Source organism: Odocoileus virginianus, chromosome 19 (genome assembly GCF_023699985.2).
Source record: "Odocoileus virginianus isolate 20LAN1187 ecotype Illinois chromosome 19, Ovbor_1.2, whole genome shotgun sequence".
Lineage (NCBI taxonomy): Eukaryota > Metazoa > Chordata > Mammalia > Artiodactyla > Cervidae > Odocoileus > Odocoileus virginianus.
This window is the reverse complement of record NC_069692.1, coordinates 24,668,760-24,679,981: the sequence shown is the minus strand read 5'-3', so window position 1 is coordinate 24,679,981 and position 11,222 is coordinate 24,668,760. Positions and strand designations below refer to the sequence as shown.

Sequence of the window (11,222 nt, the reverse complement as noted above, 5' to 3'; positions counted from 1 at the left end):
ACCTTGCCAGTGTTTGCAGAGTCCCATCTTAATAAAGGAACATTTTCAGCATGGTTTTAATGTTCCCAAAGCTGCCAAGCCCTGGGGTGTATGTTACACCCAACGGGGAGAGGGCCCCTCTTTCTGACCCAGGGTCCCACCTCTAATCAGGCCCCAGGGCAGTGCTTGTACTTCCTTATGTCAGAGTCCCTGGTTCAAACACCTTCCTCCTGGTTAGGCTTGGACAACAGTCAATGAGAGTGCCTGAGCAAGCACTTCTGCAGTGTGTTTCCTAGAGATGAATAAATTTTTTGAAGCAGAAAGTTTGGTTAAGATAATTTCCAAAGTATTTCATGTTTGATATTTAAGGATCATTTTCACCCTCCAGATAACTGAGCTAGAACACAAAAACATTTTGTTTGAATAATACTGATTTTATGTGTCAAATAAAATAGATGAGATAGAGGTCTGATAAGCACAGTAATTGTTAGAAATGAGATTACTGAAGGAACTATGGGTAGGGGTAAGAAACGTCCTCACCACTGTCTCTGTTTCTAAAGAGAAAAGTTGGGGTAAAAGGAAAGACTGTGTATTTGTGAGCAGAAGGAGAGGACAACTGGCCCAGGTTAAGGTTTAACAAGAGTGAAGTATACACAAGAGAGGTTCTGACTAAGACAGAAGCCTGTGGCCTTTACATGCCACCAATAATCCAGTATAATATATTTATTTAGAAATGAGCAGTTGTGGAGTTGCAGATTAATCAGGGCAGGTGGAAAAGTGGGTGACGGAGGATGAGATAGCATCACTGACACAATGAGCATGAGTTTGAGCAAACTCCAGGAGATAGTGAAGGACAGGGAAGCATGGCGCCCTGCAGTTGCAAAGAGTAAGACCTGACTTAGTGACTAAACAATAGCAACAGTTTTTAATCTGATTTATAATAGCTTCTATAATTACAACTTCTAAAATTTTCTGCAGCTCTGTTCGAATGCCAAAGGACATTTCTTACTTTAGAAGAGAAAGGGAACTGGCCCTAAAGAAAACTTTACAGGTGAGTAAAACAATGGGCTATTTCAATACAACAGTAAATTAGAATTTGCTAAGTTGTTGGAAACTTGACAAGGAGAACTTCTTTTTGTAAACAAGCTGCTGGTCTTATTGACAGTGTTTACAAAGAAAAAACTTTCAGCTCACTGCTGGACAAGAGGCCAATCCTTTGGAGATATCTGATTTTTGTGGAGTGTTAACTTTACAGTTCCTTGCTTTATGATGTTAAAAATAATTATTTGAAATCTTAGGTATAACAGCATAACATACGAAAGCTATCAGAAACTGTGTGTCATTTCCTGTCATAGACACTGATTGTTTTGTTTCCTTCTTTCCCTTTGCTTGCTCTGTTCTCTGGGGTTCAGGTGGCCGAGTCAAAGTCCCTTGTTATTCAACCAGATGTCATGCAGAGGGAGCTAGAGAGCTGCCTAAAGAGAGAGTACACTCCTGAAAATTTACCTTTGCTTCTGTTGCAGGTAAGAGTCATTTTGCAATTTGAAAAGCAGATTTGAAATTTAGTAGAAATGTATGCACAGAACTGGCTTTCTGGTATGTCCTCTGGCCAGGGTACAATCTTCTCTATATGTATGGTTTGAAGAATTTGGTTAATATAAATGCTCTTCTTTGCTAGAGACCCATGCCAAACTCCTGGAAATAGTGAAGGACAGGGAAGCGTGATGTGCTGCAGTCCATGGGGGTCACAAAGAGTCAGACATGATTTAGCAACTGAACAACAGCTACAACACGCCATTTAAATTCAGCTTAGTTAGTTACAGCCACTAAACAATTGGCACAGTTTCTACTAGTTACTCCCTGTGCTGATATTATGAAGCAATGTAACATTGACTAAGATAGTTGCAGACCTCAAAAACTGTTGGCTCACCTAGGGAAGATATTTCTGGAAATCTCTGTTAAGAAAATAACTCACAACATGGGGAGTGAGGGGAAGATATTCTGTAAAGATCATTATTGCAGCATTATAATAAAAGTGAAAAAATTGGAGTTGCCTAAATGTCTAATAATAGGAGAGTTAAGAAAAACAGTATGGGGCGGGGGGAGGCAAGATGACGGAGGAATAGGACGGGGAGACCACTTTCTCTCCTATAAATTCATCGAAAGAACAATTGAACGCTGAGCAAATTTCACAAAACAACTTCTGATAGCTAGCAGAGGACATCAGGCGCCCAGAAAAGCAGCCCATTGTCTTCGAAAGAAGGTAGGACAAAATATAAAAGATAAAAAGAGAGACAAAAGAGCTAGGGATGGAGACCCGTCCAGGGAAGGGAGTCTTAATAGAGGAAGTTTCCAAACACCAGGAAACCCTCTCACGGGTGGGTCTGGGGAAAGTTTTCTAATTTCGGAGGGCAACCTAACTGGGAGGAAAAATAAATAAAACCCACAGATTACGTGCCTAAAAGCAACTCCCAGCAGAAAAGTACCTCAGATGCCCGCATCCGCCACCAGCAAGTCGGGGCAGAATGGAGAGGAGCGGGCGGCATTGCTTAGGGTAAGGACCGGGCCGAATGCCCTGAGAGCAATTGGAGGGAGCTTTCGTGAGATAGCAACTTAAACTGTGGGATAACAAGAGAGAGAGAAAAAATTAACCGGCCCGAACACACTGTCCGCTGTTTGCAGAACAAAGGGACTGAGCAACTCCAGAGAAGAGCTAGCCGGAGGTAGACCGGCCCATCCCCCCCCCCCCCCCCCCCCCCGGAGACAGGACGGAGGGGGGAGGAGAAAGGGGCAAATTAGGCCCCAGAGATGGCATCCCCTACCACACTACAAACAGGTCTCCAGTTTCTAACCAAAGACTTCCTGAGATTCTGGATGATTGACATCCTCCAGGAGGGTCACGGCTAAACACAAGGCGCACACACTGGACTGGCGGGTGCGGAAACGGAGGCTGAGACCGCGGAGGGGAGAAGGCGCACCGCACCTGGGGAGAGTGTGCCCATCAAGCTCCTGGCTGCCTGAGCTGCTCCCGCCAGGGAAGGCACAAAACGCAGGTGCAACCGAGTCCACGCATTTGTGGAATACCCGAAAACTGGAACTGCACGCAACGCGGGGCCCGCTCCATATAGAGCAGCCAGGAGCCTGAGCAGTATAGACGGGAGAGCGAGCACACACCCGTGAGCAGGGGCAAACCCAGTGTGGCCGGAACACTGTGAGCGCTCCCTACACAGGCCAGCGATATCTGTCTGTAGCGCCCCTCCCTCCCCGCAGCAGGACTCAACTAGCGAACCTGAACAAGAGACCGCCTCTGCCCGCCTGTGTCAGGGCGGAAATTAGACACTGAAGAGACCTGAAGCCAAATAAACAAAGGGAACAGCTTCAGAACAGATTAAAATCCCTGTAGATAACACCGACTACACCAGAAGGGGCCTATAGATATCGAGAAGTATAAGCTGGAACGAGGAGCTATCTGAAACTGAACCAAACCCACACTGACTGCAACAGCTCCAGAGAAATTCCTAGATATAGTTTTACACTTTTTTTTAATTAATTAAATTTTTTCTTTTCTTTTCTTTTTTCTCTTTTCTTTTAAAATTCCCTAGTACTCCCCCATTACTCCTTAACTTTCATTTTCATATATTTTTACTATTTTTTTAATCAGGAAAAAAAATTCTTTTCCTGTTATATTTTTTTCTCTTATTTTCTTTGAAAGTCCTCTATTACTCCTCTATTACTCCTTTTCATTTGCATTTCACTATAACCTTGCAAAAAAAAAAAAAAAGAAGCCCTATTTTTAAACCGAACTTCATATATATTTCTAAAATTTTTTGTTTTTGTCTTTGTTTTTATTATTGTATTTTTAAGAGTCTAACCTCTACTCTAGATTTTTAATCTTTGTTTTTCAGTATGTGATATCAATTTTGGATATTTAAGAATCCAATATTCAGTACCCATTTTTACTCAGGAGTGTGTTGATTACTCTCTCCCACTTTTGACTCTCCGTTTTCTACCTCAGAACACCTCTATTTCCTCCTTTCCCCTTCTCTTCTCAATCCAATTCTGTGAATCTCTGTGGGTGTCTGGGCTATGGAGAACACTTTGGGAACAGAGAACTGCGTAGATCTGTCTCTTTCCTCTTGAGTCCCCCTTTTTCTCCTCCTGCTCATCTCTATCTCCCTCCTCCCCCTCCTCTTCTTCATGTAACTCTGTGAACCTCTCTGGGTGTCCCTCACAGTGGAGAATCTTTTCACCATTAACCTAGAAGTTTTATTAACAGTGCTGGAGAAGTCTTGAGACTACTGGAAGAATAGAACTGAAATCCAGAGGCAGGAGACTTAAGCCCCAAACCTGAGAACACCAGAAAACTCCTGACTACATGGAACATTAAGTAAAAAGAGACCCTCCAAAAGCCTCCATACCTACACTGAAACCAACTACCACCCAAGAGCTAATAAGTTCCAGAGCAAGACATACCACGCAAATTCCCCAGCAACGCAGGAACATAGCCCTGAGCGTCAACATACAGGCTGCCCAAAGTCACACCTAACACATAGACCCATCTCAAAACTCATTACTGGACACTCCATTGCACTCCAGGGAGAAAAAATCCAGTTCCATGCACCAGAACACCTAACCAGGAAACCTTGACAAGCCAATCGTCCAACCCCACCCACTGGGTGAAACCTCCACAATAAAAAGGAACCTCAGACCACAAGAATACAGAAAGCCCACTCCAGACACAGCAATCTAAACAAGATGAAAAGGCAGAGAAATACCCAACAGGTAAAGGAACATGAAAAATGCCCACCAAGTCAAACAAAAGAGGAGATAGAGAATCTACCTGAAAAAGAATTTAGAATAATGATAATAAAAATGATTCAAAATCTTGAAAACAAAATGGAGTTACAGATAAATAGCCTGGAGGCAAAGATTGAGAAGATGCAAGAAATGTTAAACAAGGACCTAGAAGAAATAAAAAAGAGTCACTTAAAAATGAATAATGCAATAAATGAGATCAAAAACACTCTGGAGGGAACCAAGAGTAGAATAACGGAGACAGAAGATAGGATAAGTGAGGTAGAAGATAAAATGGTGGAAATAAATGAAGCAGAGAGGAAAAAAGAAAAAAAGAATCAAAAGAAATGAGGACAACCTCAGGGACCTCTGGGACAATGTGAAACGCCCCAACATTCGAATCATAGGAGTCCCAGAAGAAGAAGACAAAAAGAAAGGCCATGAGAAGATACTTGAGGAGATAATAGCTGAAAACTTCCCTAAAATGGGGAAGGAAATAGCCAACCAAGTCCAAGAAACCCAGAGAGTCCCAAACAGGATAAACCCAAGGCAAAACACCCCAAGACACATATTAATCAAATTAACAAAGATCAAACACAAAGAACAAATATTAAAAGCAGCAAGGGAGAAACAACAAATAACACACAAAGGGATTCCCATAAGGATAACAGCTGATCTATCAATAGAAACCCTTCAGGCCAGAAGGGAATGGCAGGACATACTTAAAGTAATGAAAGAGAATAACCTACAACCTAGATTACTCTACCCAGCAAGGATCTCAATCAGATATGAAGGAGAACTCAAAAGCTTTACAGACAAGCAAAAGCTGAGAGAATTCAGCACCACCAAACCAGCTCTTCAACAAATACTAAAGGATCTTCTCTAGACAGGAAACACAGAAAGGTGGTATAAACGTGAACCCCAAACAACAAAATAAATGGCAATGGGACCATACCTATCAATAATTACCTTAAATGTAAATGGGTTGAATGCCCCAACCAAAAGACAAAGGCTGGCTGAATGGATACAAAAGCAAGACCCCTATATATGCTGTCTACAAGAGACCCACCTCAAAGCAAGGGACACATACAGACTAAAAGTGAAGGGCTGGAAAAAAATATTCCACGCAAACGGAGACCAAAAGAAAGCAGGAGTCGCAATACTCATATCAAATAAAATAGACTTTCAAATTAAGTCTGTGAAAAGAGACAAAGATGGACACTACATAATGATCAAAGGATCAATCCAAGAAGAAGATATAACAATTATAAATATATATGCACCCAACATGGGAATTTTAAAAGAAAAGAGAAAAAAGAAAAGAAAAGAAAAAATTTAATTAATAAAAAAAAAGTGTAAAACTATATCTAGGAATTTCTCTGGAGCTGTTGCGGTCAGTGTGGGTTTGGTTCAGTTTCAGATAGCTCCTCGTTCCAGCTTATACTTCTCGATATCTATAGGCCCCTTCTGGTGTAGTCGGTGTTATCTACAGGGATTTTAATCTGTTCTGAAGCTGTTCCCTTTGTTTATTTGGCTTCAGATCTCTTCAGTGTCTAATTTCCACCCTGACACAGGCGGGCGGAGGCGGTCTCTTGTTCAGGTTCGCTAGTTCAGTCCTGCTGCGGGGAGGGAGGGGCGCTGCAGACAGATATCGCTGGCCTGTGTAGGGAGCGCTCACAGTGTTCCGGCCACACTGGGTTTGCCGCTGCTCATGGGTGTGTGCTCTCCGCGTCTATACTGCTCAGGCTCCTGGCTGCTCTATATGGAGTGGGCCCTGCGTTGCATGCAGTTCCAGTTTTCGGGTACTACACAAAAGCGCAGATTCGGTTGGGCCTGCGTTTTGTGCCTTCCCTGGCAGGATCAGCTCAGGCTGCCAGGAGCTTGACGGGCGCACTCTCCCCAGGTGCGGTGTGCCTTCTCCTCTCTGCAGTCCCAGCCTCAGTTTCAGCACACCAGTCGGGTGCCTGCGGCTTGTGTCTATTCTCGGGAGCTGGCCTCTAGCCGCGACCCTCCTGGCGGATGTCAACCATCCAGAATCTCAGGAAGTCTTTGGTTAGAAACTGGAGGCCTTTTGCAGTGTGGTAGGGGGTGCAGTCTCTGGGGCCGAGTTTGCCCGTTTCCCCTCCCCCCTCCCTCCTGCCTCCGGCGGGGATGGGCCAGTCTGCCCCCGGCTAGCTCTTCTCTGGAGTTGCTCAGTCCCTTTGTTCTGCAAATGGCCAGCAGGTTAATTTTCTCTCTCTCTCTTGCTATCCCACAGTTTAAGTTGCTATCTCAAGTTAGTGCCCTCTGATTGTCCTCAGAGCATTTGGGCCCTGTCCTTACCCTAAGCAATGCCGCCTCTCCTCTCCGTTCTGCCCTCACTTGCTGGTGGCGAATGTGGGCGTCTGGGGTACTTTTTTGCTCGGAGTTGCTTTTAGGCATGTAATCTGTGAGTTTTATTTATTTTTCCTCCCAGTTAGGTTGCCCTCTGAGATTAGAAAACTTCCCCCAGACCCGCCTGTGAGAGGGTTTCCTGGTATTTGGAAACTTCCTCTGTTAAGACTCCCTTCCCAAAACAGATCTCCATCCCTAGCTCTTTTGTCTCTCTTTTTATCTTTTATATTTTGTCTTACCTCCTTTCGAAGACGATGGTCTGCTTTTCTGGGCGCCTGATCTCTTCTGCTAGCGATCAGAGGTTGTTTTGTGAAGTTTGCTCAGCGTTCAATTGTTCTTTCGATGAATTTGTAGGGGAGAAAGTGGTCTTCCCGTCCTAATCCTCTGCCATCTTGGCTCCTCCTCTATTTTTATTATTTATTTTTTTAAATTTTTTATTCCCTCTGAAGAAGGTGATGGGAAACCACTTAAGTATTCTTGCCTTGAGAACCCCATGAACAGCATGAAAAGGCAAAAAGAGAGGACACTGAAAGATGAACTCCCCAGGTCAATAGGTGCCAAATATGCTACTGGTGATCAGTGGAGAAATAACTCCAGAAAGAATGAAGGGATACAGCCAAGGCAAAAACAGCAGCCAGTTGTGGATGGGACTGGTGATAGAAGTAAGGTTCGATGCTGTAAAGAGCAATATGGCATAGGATCCTGGAATGTTACATCCATGAATCAAGGCAAATTGGAAGTGGTCAAATAGGAGATGGAAAGAGTAAACATCAATATTCTAGGAATCAGCTAACTAAGTTGGACTGAAATGGGTGAATTTAACTCAGATGACCATTATATCTACTAATGTGGGCAGGAATCCCTTAGAAGAAATGGTGTAGCCATCATGGTCAACAAAAGAGTCTGAAATGCAGTACTTGGATGCAATCTCAAAAATGACAGAATCATCTCTGGTTGTTTCCAAGGCAAACCATTCAATATCACAGTAATCCAAGTCTATGCCCTGACCAGTAATGCTGAAGAAGCTGAAGTTGAACAGTTCTATGAAGATCTACAAGACCTTCTAGAACTAACACCCAAAAAAGATGTCCTTTTCATTACAGGGGACTGGAATGCAGAAGTAGGAAGTCAAGAAACACCTGGAGTAACAGGCAAATTTGGCCTGGCAGTACAGAATGAAGCAGGGCAAAGGCTAGTAGAGTTCTGCCAAGAGAATGCACTGGTCATAGCAAACACCCTCTTCCAACAACACAAGACTGTACATGGACATCACCAGATGGTCAACACCGAAATCAGATTGATTATATTCTTTGCAGCCAAAGATGGAGAAGCTCTATACAGTCAGCACAAACAAGACCAGGAGCTGACTCTGGCTCAGATCATGAACTCCTTATTGCCAAATTCAGACTGAAATTGAAGAAAGTGGAGAAAACCACTACACCATTCAGGTATGACCTAAATCAAATCCCTTATGACTATACAGTGGAAGTGAGAAATAGATTTAAGGGATTATATCTGATAGACAGAGTGCCTGAGGAACTGTGCATGGAGGTTCATGACATTGTACAGGAGACAGGAATCAAGACCATCCCCCAAAAAAAGAAATGTAAAAAAGAAAAATGGCTGTCTGAGGAGGTCTTACAAACATCTGTGAAAAGAAGGGAAGCAAAAAGCAAAGATGAAAAGAAAAGATATACCTATTTGAATGCGGAGTTCCAAAGAATAGCAAGGAGAGATAAGAAAGCCTTCTTCAGTGATCAATGCAAAGAAATAGAGGAAAACAATAGAACGGGAAAGACTAGAGATCTCTTCAAGAAAATTAGAGATACCAAGGGAACATTTCATGCAAAGATGGGCTCAATAAAGGACAGAAATGGTGGGGACCTAACTGAAGCAGAAGATCATCTGCATATCTGAGGTTGTTGATATTTCTCCTGGCAGTCTTGATCCCAGCTTGTGATTCATCCCACCTGGCATTTAGCATGATGTACCCTGCATATAAGTTAAGTAAGCAGGGTGATAATATACAGCCTTGATATACTTCTTTCCCAATTTTGAATCAGTCCATTTTTCCATGTCTAGTTCTAATCTGCTGTTAATCCTATCCAATGAATTTTTTTATTTCATATATTGTAGTCTTCATTTCTAGAAGTTCTATTTAATTTTTTAAAGTATTTTTCTTTTCTCTATTATGTTCACATTTTCATGGCTGATTCATTTCAATCCTTTCAATTCTTGAACATACTGAGCATAGTAATAAAAACTCTTTTAATGTCTTTGTTGGCTAATTTCATCACCGATGCCATTTCTGGGCCTGTTTCTCTTCATTAATTTTTCTCCTTCTTATGGGTCATATTTTTCTGCTTATTTGCATGTCTTGTAATTTTTCTGAACACTGGGCATTGCAGTTTCACATTGCTGAATGCTGATTTTTTTTTTTTATATTCCTTTAAAGATGTTATACTTCATTCTAGCAGGCAATTAAGTTATAGATCAGTTTCACACTTACAAAGCTTGGTCTTGAAGCTTTGCTATAGCAGGTTTAGAGTAACTTTTACTCCAGACGTAGTTTATTCTTCTTACTAAATTGTCACCCCTTTTGTGTCTCTGCTAAATGCCCCAGGTATTTAGTGAGGACTCTTCGCTCTGTCAGATTGAAGCTTGAACATGTCCTAGTTCTGTTTGAACTCTGAGAAATGTCCAGTTTACAATTCCCTAGTTTGCTATTCTTTGCACACCCTCAGGGAGTTCTACCCTCTGCATGCAGTGCTTAATAGTCAGCAAAGAACTCAGAAATCTCTGTGTAGGTTTCTGGAGCCCTTTTTCTGCATAAATTTCTCCTCTCCATTACTCTGCCCTGTGAACTCCAGCTGACTCAACTTCCCAAACTTGATTTCTCTATCCTTAACTCAGAGAGACCATCATGCTCTGATTTCCTCTTCTGGTTCAAAAACTGCCTTCTTCAGACAGAAAACCGGAGCTCATTTCATTTGTTTCCTTTCTCTGAAGGACAAGAGTCCTGCATTGCCTGTTGTTGCATGTCAGAAAACAGTTGCCTTGTGTAATCTGCCCTATTTTCTAATTGTTTATGATGGAAGGGTGCATCTGATCCTACTTATTCCATCATAGCAGTATCATTTTTATCAGAAATAAAATTTTTTAAGAATTGGCTTTTTTGACTATACTTACATATAAGTAAAATTCTAGATCTAAGGTTAAAAGCTATAATCTCATTTATAATGTTTTTTGTACTTTAGATTCATAAACTTCAGTTTTTAAAAAATTTTAAGCTTAGCTTTAGATAATTTTATAGGTTTTTATGTCACTGTTAAAACTTCAACAACTGTTAGATGAAATTATAATCTGTTGGACTGACAAAGTACCTATTTAAATTTGAATGGTATATTGAGCCAGGTTTCTTAATTTTATGACCTTCATGTAGAAAATATTGATAGATCCTTCCAAAACAGCCAAACTTATTTTGCTATTATTTTTGTTCTTAAGGTTTAATCCAGTCTTCCTGTGGTGTAGTTGGTAAAGAACCCGCCTGCCAATGCAGGATACGTGGGTTCAGTCCCTGGGGTGGGAAGATCCCCTGGAGGAGGAAAGGGCAACCCATTCCAGTATTCTTGCCTGGAGAATCCCATGGGCAGAGGAGCCTGGCGGACTACAGTCCATTGGTTCACAAAGAGTCAGTCACGGCTGAGAACACCCTTCCTTCTTTCCTATTATAATTGTATTCTAGTTAATTTTTGTTGTTCTTGTTGTTAAAGCATTATACAGAGAGAATTACCCAGCTGGCCCAGAGTAAATATTTACATATGCTTAGATGGAAGAGATTTTGCCATCACAGTAAGATCATGGAGCAACTTTATCCTTTTTACAAGGTAGGAAGCCCATGAACAGAATCTATGGGCTATTTTCTATAATGAAACAAAATGGCCATTAAGCTTGTCAATGCTATTATTTAGTATAGTCATCATGCCTGTTCATTATATCTCTAGACTTATTCATGCTCCATAAAACTGTTTACCCTTTGGCCAACATCTCCCCTTTTCCCCTAAGCCCCAGCCCCT

At 41.9% G+C, this 11,222-nt stretch overlaps 1 protein-coding gene across 1 annotated transcript in view; it reads left to right on the top strand.

Annotated features, from left to right (window-relative positions):
* The first annotated feature begins 1,405 nt into the window (after positions 1–1,405).
* Positions 1,406–11,222, top strand: part of CCDC162 (uncharacterized) — a 150,019-nt gene continuing 140,202 nt past the window's right edge. The window contains exons 1-2 of the mRNA XM_020876610.2: positions 1,406–1,502; positions 10,920–11,033. Coding sequence (XP_020732269.2) covers positions 1,431–1,502; positions 10,920–11,033 — 186 coding nt within the window. The 5' untranslated portion in view covers positions 1,406–1,430. The remainder of the gene's footprint in view (positions 1,503–10,919; positions 11,034–11,222) is intronic.